General features: G+C 40.1%; 2 protein-coding genes across 6 annotated transcripts in view; one reads left to right on the top strand and one right to left on the bottom strand.

The window, feature by feature from the left end:
* NLGN1 (neuroligin 1) overlaps positions 1 to 17751 on the top strand; it is a 1028692-nt gene that overhangs the window by 193357 nt on the left and 817584 nt on the right. For 3 of the 5 annotated variants that reach the window (XM_045295071.1, XM_030886970.2, XM_004708584.2), the window contains exons 2-3: positions 10905 to 11717; positions 12198 to 12257. In XM_045295071.1, coding sequence (XP_045151006.1) covers positions 11225 to 11717; positions 12198 to 12257 — 553 coding nt within the window. In that variant the 5' untranslated portion in view covers positions 10905 to 11224. The remainder of the gene's footprint in view (positions 1 to 10904; positions 11718 to 12197; positions 12258 to 17751) is intronic. The other 2 variants (XM_045295072.1, XM_030886969.2) reach the window with 1 other exon arrangement.
* LOC101638795 (60S ribosomal protein L34-like) lies at positions 4756 to 5136 on the bottom strand. The gene has a single exon (XM_045295073.1). The coding sequence runs from the start codon at positions 5107 to 5109 to the stop codon at positions 4756 to 4758; it is 354 nt and encodes a 117-aa protein (XP_045151008.1). The 5' UTR covers positions 5110 to 5136.

Here is a 17751-nt window from a genome sequence, read left to right as displayed (position 1 = left end):
GACTTCAGTATTAATACCCTTCATTGTAATGTGCTGTCAGGGTGTGTGTGTGTGTGTGTGTGTGTTTCCGAATCAGATTTGAATTTTTGGCAGTTCCATATCAATATGCTGTTACAACTGTTTCAAAAGTATCTTAAGTAAGATTTAAATTGTGTGTTACATTAATGATACTGTGCAAAAATTTCCACATTCTGTTGGGTAATTTTTTTTTTTTTTGAATGGGCACAAATATAGAACTCTTATCGGTGCTTTGCTGGGGCACTGTCTTCTGGATGTTTAGGCGTGAAAAAGTGAGAGATTCTAGCAGTGGAACTGTTTCTTGAACTCCACTGATTGATGTTTGGTCAATTTGGGCGACTTTATTTTTCACCAATGTCTCCAGTGCAACTTGAACTTCCAGTGCCCTTGAATCTTGATCACATGCTACGTCCTGTAATGGTTGAATGCCGACTAAGTATTTTTGGTATGGTTAGTGTGGGTATCCCCCTCATCTTGTTTTGATGCATCTTTTGTCCATCAATATTTCACCCCTGAATTCTTCAGTAGTTCAACTTGAGACTTGCTTTATTTCTTCAGTGCTGTCAGCTTGATAAATACATTTGTTCTTTAAAATAGTTTTCTAACTCCAAGTATTTGCACATGTAGTTAGGACATGGCCTTTAAGTTAAATAGTTATATGTGTAATTATATATATTTGACATCCCCATTGCACGGCAATCTCCATTGGAATCAGCGATATATTAGTCCTCTTCATGTTTACCTACATAACTCCTAGCACTAAACAGCTGCTGGAAGAAGACAGAGGGAAACGGATATGGCCATTTGCATTGACAAAAGGACGGAGCACTAGTGACAACGTGTGTTACCTTTGGGGCTGATCATTGCAAAGTCAGTCATTTGAACCCCACCCCTCCACGATAGGAAGATGAGGCTTTCTGCTCCTGGACAGATCTACAGCCTTGGAAACCCACAAGGACAATTCTACTCGCTCCTAGAGTATTGCAAAGGGTCAGAATCAACTCTATGGCCGTGAGTTGAAGGAATTGACAATGGCAGTGAGTTGCAGGAACGTGTAATTGAATTATGCGTTCGGTGACAAGAAAGAATGGAAGTGCTTTGAAAATTGAGAGAAGGAGGTGATTTTGAGACTTTAAGGATCAAGGAATTACGTATTGCCATTTGAGTTAAGTATGCTAACTGGGCCCTTTCAGGTAGAAACTGATTAAGAGAGAATTTCCAGAGACAAAAGCTCTTGGTGAACAAATTGGGCCAAATCCACTGACCCCTGCTGTAAGTGCATTGTGCTGTCTTGCATTAGTATTGTTTACTCCTAATGGTTAGCTGCCAAGGTTAACCTCTGCAATGCATTCAAGTTTTCATTTCTCACATGCTTTTAAATGCTTTTTTTGATAAAATGTGCTTCCCCTATTGCAACCAAACTTTTAATTTACTTTTTCTCGTTAACACTGTATTGATCTGTCATTGTCTTAAATCATTTCAAGGCATATTTAGAGTGGAGCGAGTCAAAGGGAAAGGGGAAACATACAAGCACTTAAATTTTCTGCAGAAGAAAGGAGGATGGGACTTAATATATGAAACTAGTGAAGCGTGTTCACCCTGACTCCTGGAAGGAGATTCTGGGAAAAAATTGAATAGTAGGCTTAGAGTTATCTTTCAACACCCAAACCCACGGCTGTGGAATCAATGCTGACTCATATTGTTAGTCCCTCCATTCTTCCATCTGTATCCTTTTCTGTTTTTTGAAACCCCCTACACCCATGAAACTCTGTTCTTCTGTTCATGGAAGAATGCTCCAGTGGCTTTGTGTTTCTGCTCTGCAATTTAATGATCTGTTCCAGGGAAGTAATAATTACCTTTACACTTCCATTGAGTCCGTTCCAAATCATAGTGACCTTCTCCCACGGGTTTCCAAAGACCATAACTCAGGGAGTAGAAAGCGTCATCTTTCTCCTGAGAAGCTCGTGGTTTCAATAGGCTTGTCTTTCAGTTAGCAGCCCAATGCACAACCCACTGTGCCAAATGAGATGATGCAGTCAGCTCAGGGTCGGGTCTAGGGTTTGTGCTTACTGGGCGGTAGCCATTAATCCAACCTCCCAAACTCACTGCTATTGAGTTGATGCTGATGCTGGAAATTGATGGAGTAGAATTGTCCCCCAAAGGGTTTCCAAGGTTGAAATCTACACAGAAGCAGAACATAACATCTTTGTTCTGTGGATTTGAACCATTGACCCTACAGTTAGCGGCTGGGAACTTTGACCACTGCATTGCCAAGGCTCCACCATTAATCCAGCGATTAATTAATGATAGTCATGGCAGAATATACTTGGCACCACAAAAGCTTTTTGTTGTTGTGTTAATTACAATTTGATAACATGAGCCATGACTTCCCTTGAAATTCTGCACGATCAAAGCCTTGGACTTCGATGTTTCCACCTCAGAGTAGAATCTTTTCCTCTTTGTCACTTTTTCCATCTTGTGCCCTAGCCACGTTTAGTTCATTCAACTCAGTGCGAGAAATACAGTTTCTGATGACCTTTGCTACACAATACAAGTGCCCTATGGATTATGCTAAGGAGGAATGTCCCTTTTCTTGCAGAGTATTGTCCAAGAAGTCTTAACCTCAGCCAGCGGATGGCCTGTGTGTTTTACTTTTCCCCAAACCGCATCCTGAGCATGTGATTGCCGGGACTCGATCTCCGTGGGGAGAAAGAACAAACTGCTGTGTATTTCCACAGATCAGGACATGGGCTTCAGAGTTCCCCAATTCCTGTTTGTTTGTTTGTTTTTCTCTTGGATCTATAGCTTCCTGGTTTGGGGGGTTTTATGAGAGTTATCTGGCCTCCCATACTCTCCGTTTCCTCATCACAAATAACAGTGCTTGATGCGTTAGTCTTAAGGACTATGTAACATTGTGTCTGCTACGATCATTTTCACTCGGTGGGAATACTTCACTAAGTGACCCCAAGGCAAGGCATATTCCTTTCGAACTGTGTCTGAAAGCAAAGGACTAGGTCTGCTTTCTCCATCATCGGCCCCTGCACCAATGATCTCCACTCCCTGGTGATCAGGTAATGATGTGCTTTTCACAACTAAACTCGAATGTGTATGTCAGAAAGAGCTAATCTTGAGCCAGTTCTGAGTAGGCCTGTTCTCTATTTGACAGACTAGAATTGGGGTCCCCAGGAGGTTCAGTGGTTGATTTTTTACCAAGTAATCCCATAAGCCTTTCCTCTGAGTGGACTCAATCCCCCCTCCATAGACTCCTACAAAAATATTTTTATACATTTTGCAAAACTTTTGAAAAGCCATTAGAGTTTGAGAAAATATCTTGTTAATCTTGATATTTGTATTCCATCATTTGTTAAAACATAACATTATATTGCTTCTTAAGGTACAGGTTAGAAGGGAGTTGAGTGTAAAATAATACTTGAAGTGCTCAAATAGGTTTTTCTGTCATTTTTCCTGATTAGACCGGCCTTGCTTTTCACATGAAGAAGAATTTATATTCGAAATAGGAGAAATCTCAGTTACTTGTTCTTATATTTGTGTTACTATTGCTTTCTTTAGTCTGTATTTATGTGATAGAAAAGTGTCAAGCCAATAGTCTATTTTTGGTAAGGAACTTTAACTACAATTTGATAAAATAAAAATCTATACACACTCTACTCCAGAGTTACACATGCTAAAACATTGCTGGGGGTCGAAATGAAGAGTGATAACATTGTCAGGTCACCATTGACAGCATTGCTTCCTGTCCCAAGAACACTGCAAGTGCCCTATGTATTATGCTAAGTAGGGAAGACTCTGGTATTAAAATAGTGGATCCACATTACAAAAAAGTTAATTTTGCCCTCTTTTTGCTTTATATAAAATTCATGATAAGTGAAAGCTTAACCCTTTATTTCCCTTCCTACATTGGTGGATATGTATGAATGTGCTACTTTGGAGATGCCTGCTCCCAAGTCCTGCCATTTTAAGTTTCCTGTGAATAATTTGATTAAATGGACTGACACAGTGTCTGCAACGATGGGCTCAAACGTAAGAATCGTGAGGATGCCGTAGGACCGTAGTGTTTCATTCTGTTGTGTATAGGATTGCTATCAATATGAACAGACTCCTGGGCAACTAACAGCGGTAGCAACAACAACAACAACAACAACAATTATCTTGCTTGGAATATGTTCTACTTTTCTGTCACTCAGTGAATAACATCTAAACCCTCTGGCCTTTTAATGGATGTGCTTGATGTGGATCCAGCCTGCCTTTTCAGCCCCATTCAATGCTCCCCCTCCCTTACTGTGCACTGGACACTATGTGGTGTTCTCCTCAAGCAAAACTTCTTCATTTCTCTCCGGCACATGTTGCATTTTCTGGGAGGGTGCTGTGCTTGAAAAGGAAGTTTGTCTTGTGCAAAGTCTGTGTAGTGTGCCATTGGAAACCACCCATGTGCTAGTGCTACAGTAAGGGAATCACAAACAATTCCTCCCTCTGCCCATTCTCTCTTTCAGAAGAGTTAGGGGTCAGGACTTCCATGTGCATCAGTATTATTTCAAACGCCGTTCATTCTTTGAGGCACATTTCAAACTTTGCATTATTCACGTGTGTTTTCCTGAACCAGCAGTGGGAGAACAATCTGTCTCTTCTTTTAAATTCGAACACTATTTTGAGCATCTCTCTTCTTTTTTTAAGAGAACAAATCATTTGATTTATTATTCAAACAAGCTCCACTTGTATTTATTTAGCTTTCCGACTCTGTGCTTGTGCCTCCAACACTTTCACAACGATTTTCTGCTCCTCACTAAGGAAAGCATGCTTGATCCTGTCTCGGATACATTCAGTGCACATGGACCCACCATAAGCCCTGCTGACGTGGTTTCTGGTTTTGGACAACCTCATGAGAACTTTGGGTCTCACAGCGTGGACCCCTCGAAGTCGGCCTGGGCACACACCGCATGCAGATTTTGGCACTTTCCCAACCTTTTTTGTATATAAGTAAACAGTTCTGTTACCAGGGGTTCGGGACAGCCTAGTTTTGTTAGAGGCTGTATTGTAGGACAGCCTACGCCGGTAGGTCAGACGCTGAACCATTTTGAATGCCTGCACACAGCGTCTCCGGAAGAGGAAGAAGAGAGCATATCTCTTTTGGTGTGCATCCATCCTTTGTTTGTTCGTCGTATTTCAGTGTGTCGGGATTGACTTTGGTTTTGGGAGGTATGTGAAATAATTGCACAGGAGATACCAAAAGTGCTCTGTCTACAGATATACTCATCGGATATCTTGATTATTAAAGATGATACAGTCGTGTACGTGATAGGCATTGAATGGCGTTTCCATATCTGATATTCACACTGCCTTGATTTCCTACGCCTTCCTTGCACAAACTCTTTCTGCAGTTCTTGACCTCCACTTATGTTCATGCAGAACATCTTGGTTCAAAGAAACCAAGATATACTGGTGGTCCAGTTCTCCTACAGTGAACTGGCGATATGGGGACATTCCAGGTATACAGTCTTGGCTGCCAGAATCCTTAGTCTTCACTAAAACCACATGCAAATGATAAATGCAGTTATTATTACTAAAACTATAACTCACAGATTCATGACTACAGAATTTTATTTATCATTAATTTTTGTCCATTGTATTGTGCTGGCCAAGGGTTACCATGGTACAATAGGCAATTCTGGTGATAACCATGCAGTCAATCCAGAGCAGCTGAGATCGCTTGCAGTATGTTCAAGGAGCTCTGGTGGTATAGTGGTTACACAATTGGGTTGCTAACTTCAAAGTCAGCGGTTCAAAACCACCAACCTCTCTGTGGGAGAGAGGTGAGGCATTTAACTCCCCCAAAGACTACCACTCTCTGAAACCCACAAGGGCAATTTTACCTGGTCCTATAAGGTCTCTGTGAGACAGAATCAACACAAGGGTGAATATATTGATGTTTTTAAAGTAAAATCAAATGTGTAAGTCTTTTCTCTCATTCAGCAATTTCATTAAAGAGATCTGTTTTGAAATAAAAACAATTTAAAAACACCGAGGGAGAAAATGATGAATAACTAATATATTTCTCCTTATAATATTACAAGGTACTTGGGAGCAATGACTAGGTCTTAAAGTAATAACAAGGAACAGTTGCTGTCCAATCAATTCTAACTGTTGGCGACCCCATGTATGTCAGAGGGGACTGCGCTCCATAGGCTAGTGAGGGGCTCCCTTTTCAGATGTACATTTCCACGTCTTCCTCCTGGGAGTCTCTGGATGCACTCAAACGTCAGACCTTTCAATAGGTAGGCAAGAGCACCAGCTATGTCCATCGTCTCGAGACTTCAAGAAGGTCTCAGTTATCTTCCAATTCTCCATCAAATTCAGCACAGACCTTGCATATGATACCCTGTAAATAGTTGATTGGAAGAATCAACTTTTCATGAAAGTTTAGATTAAGGCGCCATCATTCCTGACTGTCTAATGCCCCAGACTGTTCTTCCTACTCCCTCTCCAGCCTCAGCTCTTTGACCTGTGTCTCTTAGGGATTACTCAGGGGATGGGCTGCTTCTTTTGATGAATTCATGCAAGTGAGTTGCTATCTTCCCATTTCTGATGGTTTTAATGTTAATTTTTTTAAATTACGCTAGTGGGGCTAAATAGATGTGCCTTAAAGCTTGTACGACCACATTGTTTAATTTATTTTTTATTAAATATTTATTATTAGATATTTAAAATTGATAACCAATACCATAACAAATACATGTATGTGTGTTTGCGTTTTTCTTCACTCCTGATTCAGGTATGAACACTATTCTGTCGCTACACATGGGGGAGGGCTCTCCAAAAAGTTTGTGGGGAAAATGTCTTTACTTTAATTTCTATTTTCCACAAGCACTTTGGAGCCTTCTCATATATATCTGTTAATAGTTTACAATATTATTTTGCATGCTTTATTTAAATTGTATGTTACTGTCACAAACATTCTCTATGCACAGGAGTCTTGTTGGCTTAATGAGTTACTAGTTGGCCTGCTAGCTGCAAAGGTCAGCAGTTTGAAACCACCTACTGCTTTTTGGGAGAAATGTGAGACTTTCGAGTACCATAGATACAGTCTCAGAAACCTCCAGGGGCAGTTCTACACTGTCCTATATGGGGTGCTTTGAGGCAGAATCAACTTAATGGCAGCGAGTTTGGCTTATTGTTACCAGGTAGCCTAATTGGTGCTACCTGGTAAGCATGAGGTCCAAACCCACCTTCCTCACAGCCAAAGAAAGAGAGGGCTGACTGCTCCTGTAAAGATCTACACCAGCGGTTCTCCACCTGTGGGTCTGGACCCCTTTAGGGTCGTCGAACGACCCTTTCACAGGGGTCGCCTAAGACCATCGGAAAACACATTTCCACTGGTTCCTAAGACCTAAATATGTTTTCCGATGGTCTTAGGAACTGAAACACTGCTCCTCTGTCCGTCTCCAGGTGGGTCTGTCCACAGGTAGATACACCCACAGACGAGTCCCCACTGTGAAGACTGTGACCCATGCTACACCATGCTTCAAGACCACATTTCATTGATTTTTCATGAGAAATAACTATTTCATAATATAGAATTACATATTCTTTTGTGATGAATCACTATGCTTTGATGATGTTCAATTTGTCACAATGAAAATACATCCTGCCTATCAGATATTTACAGGATGATTCATCACAGGAGCAAAATGACAGTGATGAAGTAGCAATGAAAATAATTTTAGGTTGAGGGATCACCACCACATGAGGAACTGTATTCAAGGGTTGCGGCATTAGGGAAGTTGAGAACCACTGATCTCCAGCCTTCAAATCTTGAAGCAGTGAGTTTGGCTTACTGTTACCAAGTAGCCTAGTTGGCACTGTCTGGTAAGTATTGGGTACAAACCCACCTTGCTAGCAGCCAGAAAAGCAGTAGGCTGACTGCTCCTGTGAAGATCTACACCCTTCAAAGCTCGAAGCAGGCTTGCTATGAGTTGGAATCCACTTGATGGTGGTAGATGTGGGTCTAACATAATCTTGTGTGACTGTCCCATGGACAGTCAAAATGACAAAACATATATAATGAAACATCCCAAGAGAATCATGTCAATTATACACATTTCTTTATATCTAGGAAATCATTGGCATAGCTACCTAGAAACGTCTTCTGAAAGAACATAAAGCACTTTCATTAATTCATTGGAAATGTACTAGGGTCAATTTTGATGAAACCTGCTTGCGTAATGCTTACACGATGGACAGCGAACCACAGGTCAGCAGTTCCAAACCACCAGCTAGCTCCTCTGAGGAAGAAAGATGGGGTTTTCTAGTCCGATACATAGTTACAGTCTCTGAAACCCACAGGGGCAGTTATACCCCATCTTAAATGGTCACTCTGAGTCAAAATCGATTCGACGGCAATGAACTTGAGTTGTGAATGAATCCATTGTATTTTAAAATGGTTTATGTTATATTAAATTTTATTTCAAAATCAATTTTATTTGAAAATGTGAGTAGAGAGATTGTGTATTTGAAGTGGTTCAGAGGGTAGCCTTTACTTGTATGCAAGGGGCTTCTGATTCTATTGATCAGCTGAGAGAGCTTGGCTGAAGTATTTAACTTCGGAGTCTCTTATTTATTTAAGTTAAAAAAGGTGTAATTGTTGGAGCCATTTTATAAGATTAGTGTAAATGAAATACAAATGCAGAGCAATTAAAGTTTCGTCATATACTCATCGGCAACTAATACATAAAAAGTGAACAGAAGCCAGCAAATCACACAAGTGTGAACAGCCTTGAGAGTCTTTATACCTAGTCATCTCTGTTTTTGTGTTTTCACTAATTTAAGCAAGGCATTTTAAAGAAAGAGAGCTGTATTAGACAGGACCAACAGTTATTATCGTAATGATGATTTCTCAAATATCTTGGGAGTCAATATAGTGGGTCTCTGTATATGTAAGCACATGTAAAGTGGACTATTCTGGTAATCTCAGGCTGTAGCTCTGCAGGAGCTAAACATCCTTAAAGAACATTTCAAAATCCCCTGTGGCATGCGGCATTCTAAAACTCCCAAGTTAGTGACAAAGTGACACAGCAGTGGGAAACAGGAGCTCCTTAATTTTAACACGCTTCAGGATTTGTAAAAAGAAGAATGTTATTTTGTTAACAGCCAAACACATGTATTTATTATTAATGAGATACAAAGTATGGGAAATAGAATGATTAGCAATTGCCATACTTGAAGGTTAGGTTGAATTAAAAAAAAAAAGATGATGGAGCGTCTTAAAGCCTCACTATGGGAATCTTCTTTTTAGGAGTCTGAGTGATGCTTTTTAACACTGAGAGGTAAACTGGGGAAGACTCAGTTGTGTGGTGGCCCACTGATTCTGCACAAGCATGCACATAAGATACTCTTAATAGAAATAGGTTTGTGTAGCTAAATCTCCAATAAATGCTGGAGATATGGAGCAGGTCTCAGGTGGGTCTAAGCCTGTCTTTTGTATGTTAATGTGCTTTCATAGCAAAGGAATGCAAATTAACACAGACCCAAGTATTCTTGGAGAGAGACATTGATCTTCTTATTGCATCTGAGATGGATTTTTGAGAGCTAACGGAACGCCAGGGTTAGAACCAAATTGCCCGCTGCCCTAAATAGGTTTTACACTCTCCTTTACATAATACAAAGCCAGGGCAGCCCCACTGCCAGGCCAGGGCTTCTTCCAGAACCTTCCTATAATATGACAGAGTAGAAACCTCTGTAATACAAATCTGCACTATCGTTCTCAAAGTAAGCTCTTTAAAAGGTTGCTAGGACAAGGAAGGCACACTTTCTGAGTTTCAGTCTACTTTTCAGTGAATGCAATATTGTGCGTTGAATTACCTTGCATGAGATGCTACATTTTAATCTGATGCCTAACTGTGCAAACAGTGCTAGATGTTTGATTAGTGTTAATATGCAGGATGCCATGATTCAGTATGATTGCTCTTTTAAACTACTCTAGGCTTTTTTTTTTGGTGTTCTTCATTTATTCTTTAACTGTCAGAAAAAACAAAATTTGTATTTTAAAATACCTTGACTGTGACTCATAAATTATTTTTTAAATTGCAAATTTCTGGATACCTAAAAAAATGTAATGAGGCGGTAAAATGACCATTGCCTGCTGAGAAACGATGGTGCCAACTCCTGTCTTTTCCCCCCAATGATATCTACAGCCCTTTTAGCTTTTAATTTCAAGAATCTAATTTAAGGTGTGTGTGTGTGTAAGGGGGGGCATTTGAGTCAATTATTTCATACAAACCTTTGAGAGACAACAACAAGGAGATTGAGCTAATCAGAGAGGTGTACTTAACTGACCATAGTTGGATGAGTATGTATTTTCTTGTTCTAACTTTTGCTTTGCCATTTCTACATAGCATGGGCCTGGATAGAGAGCATCTTTTTGTTTGCTTTTGGACATGTAAAGTCATCCTGAAAGAGTTTGTTTGTGTTCCCTGATTTCTTTTAAAAAGTATTCCCCACCTCCTACCCCACCCCAGTACTGTATTCTGGTATGTTTGCTAATGTAGTCACGTAAAGTGATTGAAGACTATAGCCCAGGAGATATCGCCTACCTTTAGTAAACTAAAAATACTGCGCTGTGAAATGCTCCTGAAACTGTATGTTTTGACAGGGTCTGTTTCCACTTAATGTATAGGTCAGCAGGTATGTTTCTCAGGAAATCCGTTTTTTTTTTCATCTGTCGTTTCATATCAAACCATCATTTTACTATGGTGGTATTTAACTTACCCAGCACTAGCCAGTATTAATGTATTTCTGCCGCTTGTAAAACATCTAGTGATCATTCTGTCTATTTTAGCTCGTTCATACTAATGATTTCTTTTCACTCTCTCTAGGATATAGACCCGCAGCTAACTGGATTTGATTTATAAGAGGGAACTCTACAGTCCATGGCCTCTCTCGCGACAACGCTGCTATGGAAAACAGCATGGTCAATAGGATATGGCCTGGTCAATAGTGATGATTGAAGATGCTGCTTCAATACATGTGAAATCAATGGGAGCTACTTGCTGCGTGAAGAGCTCTCGGAGCTTCTCTCGATAAGCTCACCTTTAAGAAATCGGAGGTGTATTTGACCTTCGCACCGCCTTCTTCCAGTGGATACAAATACATTTGCCTCACTGCAACCAGGCAAACAGGCAACTAATGTGGGACTATGGAGCCGCCCAGATGCACGTGGCCAAATTGCGTTTGGAGAGCGGCAATGGCGTGTTTGGTGCCCAGAGCATGGGCCTCCTCGTGGACTCTCGGTCTGTTGGCGTGCTTGCTGCAGGCTTCCCCTGGGCTCTCCCAAAAATTGGATGACGCAGACCCGTTGGTCACTACCAACTTCGGCAAGATAAGAGGGATTAAAAAAGAACTCAATAATGAAATTCTGGGGCCTGTTATTCAGTTTCTTGGCATTCCATATGCAGCCCCACCAACGGGAGAACATCGTTTTCAGCCTCCAGAGCCGCCGTCTCCCTGGTCAGATATCAGGAATGCCACTCAGTTTGCTCCTGTCTGTCCTCAGAATATCATTGACGGCAGATTGCCAGAAGTCATGCTGCCTGTGTGGTTTACTAATAACCTGGATGTGGTTTCTTCCTATGTACAAGACCAGAGTGAAGACTGCCTATATTTAAACATATATGTCCCAACGGAGGATGGTGAGTTTATTGCAGGAGAATCAAACACACACACACACACCAACAAACAAAACACAGGGAGATCTTTTTTATATATTTCTTTTCAATCCTAAATTCTAACAGTATTAATTCATGTGTATTGGTAGCATGCATGGCTTCTCCTTTGGAATGTAGACATATTTTACATGCATGCATGTCGCTCTTTTTGTTCATGTGTGTTGGTGTATCTTTTCTTATTTATTTTTCCTGTGCCTACTCATTTCTTTCCTCCACAGCACGTCTATTTAGGTAGAAATGGGTTCCTAATTTCCATTTCCTACCGAATGACTTCTGAGAAGATGCATCAACCGGTTTCCATTGCATGTGCAGGCTCAACGAATTGGGGATCTTTTTGCTCTGAGTAAAGGCAGTAGCATTATTAAGTGAGATAGCGGTGTTGCATGCTCCGGCGGTCTGTGATGGAGCGCCATGTTATTTTCTAGTCTTCTATTCATTTTTCAGTAAAAAGAATATCCAAGGAATGTGCCAGAAAACCCGGCAAGAAAATATGTAGAAAAGGAGGTATGTATCACAGTGGAAACAAAACAATGGGGGATTAAAGCTCACAGAGGCAAAGCAAGACTCTCTCCCTAAGGATGATTTGCTGATGCTCTGAAGTGACTGGTTAGGTGATACTTGGGATTTTATGAAGATTTTCAAGAAATAGAAAAATGGTTAAGGAGGCTTCTAGCTGCATAGGTAATGCTGGCAAAGATTGTTGGTGATGCCCTATATTCTGGTACAGATAACATCCACAAAAGTGGAATTTTTGCTTGTTGTTTATATTTAGAGGTGAAGATACTCCAGTGATCATGTTGCCTGCTAGGAACTTAATCAAACCGGTTTTTACCAACTGGTCAGCTTTGAACTCTGAACGGATTCTGCAGATATTGATTACCGTTCTTCTTAAAACTGATCAGACTGGCCACAAACCTAGTTTTCTTGTGCTTTTTATTTTTTATTTTTTATTCTTACCTCCGTCTGGTTGTCTTGTGAACTTTCTCACCGGGTGTAAATCGGCGATGAGTATTGAACAGTTGCCATTAGTAAGTTATTATTTTTGTCCTCACGGTCTTTTAATTTCAGAAGTAGAATGGGATTTTCCAGAGTTTATACGAAACATTTCCAGTCTTGGAGTTACTCTAACATTTTGATATTTGTGTTAAACAGCATAGGGAAGAGCACGATTCAGATGCTACAATTTAATCAACCTTCAAATCATCCTCTAGCCAGATTGAGCTAATGTAGACACTGACAACTGCAAGCTTGCATCAGAATGTGGCTTGTCCACACTCATTTTTCTGTCACATCCAGTAAATCACTCATAGGAGAGTATGCTTTCCGATGGCAGTAAATCACCTAAGTGTTATTTTGACCTTGTTCGTAACTCTAGACTTTCCAATCTTCATACAGAAGCCATATTAGTATTCTAGTGCTGCACAGTCTGTTTCCCTGTGCACTCCTAATCTCCTGGCTGAACCAAGTCAGATTTCATGACAGCATCCTTGTGGGGCGAGGGGATGTCTAACATGGTCTCTTTTCTTGGAACTGCATTATGTGGAAGAAGCTTCCTATAATGAAATGCTCAGCTTCAGATCAGAAGTACTGGCTTAAGTTGAGTTTTGTCTTCTTTTTGTTTTTTTTCATGTACTGTTAACACTGTGATACCTTTTATTAATAGTATTATTATTGGCACCATGATTTGGACTAAGAGCATGGTGATCCTTAAGAAGATGAACATGGGTGCCAAAAGGGTATTTTAACCAGGTAAAGCAAACAAACAAACAACAACAACTCTTGTTTCCCCTCCAAGAAGAATAACTGCAGTGATTTACATGCCTTCAACTAATGTATAATACTGCAGTGGTTATTATTATGCAGCTCATCAAGCATGTGTAATTAGCTAAGTGACTTTCCCCTCCCATCACAAAAATGTTGATTCACAAAGTCATAAATAAAGATGCTATTGAAGAATGCATAAATAGAACCTAATGAATACAAATATGTACAATCAAGTAAATGATAAGGGCAACGTAAGATAAGCTAGTAAATGAGGGAGTGACCTTTCATCTCATATACAACTTCAGAAGGAAACAGATTTTAGGAAAGCCTTCTTGATTGTTCTTTAGATAATTGCTTTCCTCTGCCTCATGAGGGACTGTGCAAAGAGGTGCACAGATCTGTGCTATTTACACTGACGAACTTTGAACTCATAATTCATGCATGGACTTTGACAGGTCACCACTTCAACCTGTGTAATTTATAGTTTAGATTGGCAGTTCATTGATATTAAGCATTCTCCAAAATTACTTTGCTTTGAAATGTATGCTCTGATTATTCTCCAATAAGTTCAGCTGGCATATTAAATGATATGGACATTTTCCTAAAGTCTAAATAACAAGGAACCAAGATGCAATGGTCCATAGAGAGCAAGTCTGAGAGTTATGAATGTACAACTTAATGACAGCTCCTAATTGTCCTTTGACATTATGTAAATCTTGCCCTTGCTTTGAAATGACTGAGCGAACTCCAACTTTCAACAGTGTCCATCGCCATCGCTTTGACTGCTGCTCCTGCAGGTTTTATAGCTGGAAGAACTTTTGACCTTTTCTGGCACTAAAGTAAGACTGAATAAGAACTTCATGCACTACGTCACCTATAAATTGCACTTAAAGACTAAGACAGGAACATATCTCATTCATAATCTGGAATCTGTCTGTCGACAGTTTTTGGTAAAATTACCTAACCAACATGTTAGAACTTGGCTTTTCTTTAGTGGTAGAATATTTTTCCCCCCAAATATTTACTTTGGTTCTTTTTCCCCCCGCCCCTCTTACTACCTTCTCAATCATGAAAGGCTTATTTTGATCATTTCAAGAAATCATCCTGAATCAGGGAAACACTCATTATTTTGTAGATATATGTGTACTTACTAACGTATTATATCATATGTGGATTTTGAATTCTTCAGAGAAGTTGAAAATGTGTATAAATGATCATTGGGAAATTATAGAAGTTGTTGCATTTGTTTTTTACTTATTCCAACTTGCTATTATTTATCTCTTTTAAAAAAAGAGTCAAGTATATTATAATCTGTACATATGATATTTGCTCAACTTGTTTCCTAATTGCCTATTTTAACTCATGCATTATTCACCGGAGTCAGTAATGATTCAAACAGGGGAGATTCCTTTGTCGATGGAATAGACATTTCAGTAACTTTAGAAGGAACAACATATAGTGTGCACTTTGGTAGAAATAACAGAAAATTCCTTCTCTTCAGAGATGAAATGCTTTTTACAAAGAGCTTTGTTATAATATTTTCCGTGCAGTGAAAATGTACATTTCTTATCCTTAAACTGCCTCTCCTTTAAAAGCAGTCCCAGTTGTACTTTTTAATCTATCTTTTTATATTCCCCATGATAGTTTTAGCCATATGTTAATTACTCTCTAGCTATTTCTTTAGGGCTTTCTCCTTGCTGAATCAGAAGGACGAGCAAATGCTTAGAATTAGACGAATGCCAACATTCAGACAAACAGGCAGATGAGATTGTTATAGGAACTGAAATGTGGATGGGCAGTTCAGCTACCTGCTTTTACGGGCTAGGTGCTTTGCATAACTTATTCACCTGAGAATCTCCACAATTTTATGAGGAAGGTGTAGTATTCCTCCCTATTTTGTATCAAATGAAGAAGTTGATTTTGAGAAACCATGCAACTTGACCAACTCTCTTCTGCTTGGGAGTGGTCCCGTCACTTTTGACCTGAGTGCTTGCTCATGTTAGGTGTGGTTTTGAAGTTTTCATTGATGTAGTGTAAACCCTTTCTAGTAGCGCGGTCTGTAGCTCTCCATTCTTCCTTTCCCCGATTGCTTCTTGTGCACCTAAAAACGTATCAGGCATTCTTTTTCCTACTTGTGAACACAGTTACGGAGCCTTAACGCTCACCTGAGCTGAGTCGATTAAACCCATGGTAGCAACTGCTTTTCAGTAGACATGCTCAGTGTTCATCGTAGTTAATTTTGTTAGTTAGTTCATGGGCTTTCCTGATCCCAATCCTGGCAGCCTCCTTCTGAATGCCATCTCAGCCTAGCTTTGACGTGCTTCAGTGTCCCCTTGTTTCGCTAGGCTGTTCGCATGCGAGAATCGCTGGTGAACAGTTGGGTGGCCAAATATTAAGCAAGAAACATGAAAAGGAGGAACAAGGAGCCCCGAGAAGCCTCAAACCAACGGATTGGATGGCAGAGATGTGTGTGGTTTTTGTAGAGTTGCGTAGTTTGCAATTTCTCTAGCTGCCAGACCGTAATTTGCATAGTTATTCTGAGATGTATGCAGAATGATGTTTAATTTCTAGAGTTCTGAAAAAAAAATTTCACTTTCCCAAATTTTTATTGTCCAGAACATTAAAATCTTTGTAGATAACCCTGGTAGACTTATTTACTCATTGACCATTTTATTCCTAATTTTCATAAGTATTCTGTTTTTCATGCTCTGTTTAAGAGCCCTTACCTGAGGCATTATTGAATTCATTCAAGAGCTTTTCCACAAATTTAAGGTTTACTTGATGGTTTGTGTAGCATGGGGATTGAATTGCCCTAATTAAAGATATTTGACAATGACTTTTATTACCTTCAATGTGTTTGGGATTTTAAAAGGATATTGTATTGCAGAATGCCTTGCCCTCTTGCTTTTAAATCTCCAACTAATGTCTGTCCTTATTTAGTAAATATTTGTTACTTACTCTGCTCTTTACTGCTCTTGGCTCAAAGGATACATCTTGTGAACAAAGCAAAACATGTACCTTTGGCCTCCTGAAGGTCATATTCTAATGTGTGGAGACAGATTACAAATCATAAACACTAAATAAAATGCTGTTAGACGGCGTGAAATTGAATGTGGGGGGTTAAGAGTACCGTGTAAAGGTTAGAGATGATTTCACATAGAATTGTCACCATAGGCCTCATTTAAACAAAAGTCCTGAAGGGATGAGGGAAAAAGTGAGGAAGGAGCCCAGGAAAAAGCTAGTGGGCAGGCATGAAAGCAGGAGTCTGCCCTCAATATTTCCAGGAAAGGTAGGAGATTATTGTACCTGAAGGGAGTGGGGGCGTGGCCAAGATTTCATCTGAGAAGGAGGGGAGGGTGCTGGTGCAGATAGTATTGGATCTTGCTGCCTCTTGTTCAGAGTTTGGATTTTGATTCAGATTCCATAAATGCACTGCCATCCAGTGGATTCTGACCCGATACAGGGCTGAACTGCCTCCTTGTGAGTTTCCAAGTCTCTAACTCTTTATGAGAGTAGGCTGCCTTGCCTTTCTTCTGTGGAATTGAACTACTGGCGCTTTCAATTTGCTGACCTTGTCGTCAGCCGTCTAATGCATAGCTATAGGCCACGAGGGCTTATACACTCCATAGGCAGGTGTGGAAGGCTTTCATGCACAAAATGCTCACGGTTCACATTCATTTTGAAAAGACTGATCCATGCAGGGTGCTGCTGCTGTGGTGGTTAGAGGTGCAGTGAACAACACACAGAGATCCTCCCCTCGCCCCCTCTGGCATTCTCTGCTTTCAGCTAAGGTTCATGGACTATCAAAAGTGATATCCCTCATTGCACATCCTTTTCTGAATCCGGCTGGAATTTCAAGCAGTTCCCAGTAGATGCACTGCTGAAACCAGTTTTGAATAATTTGTGCAGTGTTTTCCTAGGTTATGATATTGGGGTATTGTTTGATGATTTCCATCATTCTGTTGGGTCACCTTGTTCTGGAATGGGCACACATAAGAACCTCTTCCAGTCTGTGTCAGATAGCCGCCTTCCAGATTTCTGGCCATAGATAATTGATGCTTCGAGCGTTGTGTATATTTGCGGAAACATCTCAATCGGTATTTAAGCAAGTTCTAGGGTCTTTTTAAAAAATATAACCTTTGTTTTCAGTGCAGTTTGGACTTCTTTCAGTACCATGGGTTCTTGATCATTTGCTACCATTTGAAATGCTGGAATGTCAACTAGCCCTATTTGG

This window comes from Echinops telfairi, unplaced genomic scaffold (genome assembly GCF_000313985.2).
Source record: "Echinops telfairi isolate 266 unplaced genomic scaffold, ASM31398v2 ScPeMD7_4225;HRSCAF=4972, whole genome shotgun sequence".
In the NCBI taxonomy this organism is placed as follows: Eukaryota; Metazoa; Chordata; class Mammalia; order Afrosoricida; family Tenrecidae; genus Echinops; species Echinops telfairi.
Note: the sequence above shows the minus strand (reverse complement) of the source record. Positions and strands in the feature narration are given on the sequence as shown.

Coding starts and splice junctions, on each gene's coding strand:
- LOC101638795 (XM_045295073.1), bottom strand. CDS start 5,109: ATGGTTCAGCGTCTGACCTACCGGCGTAGGCTGTCCTACAATACAGCC.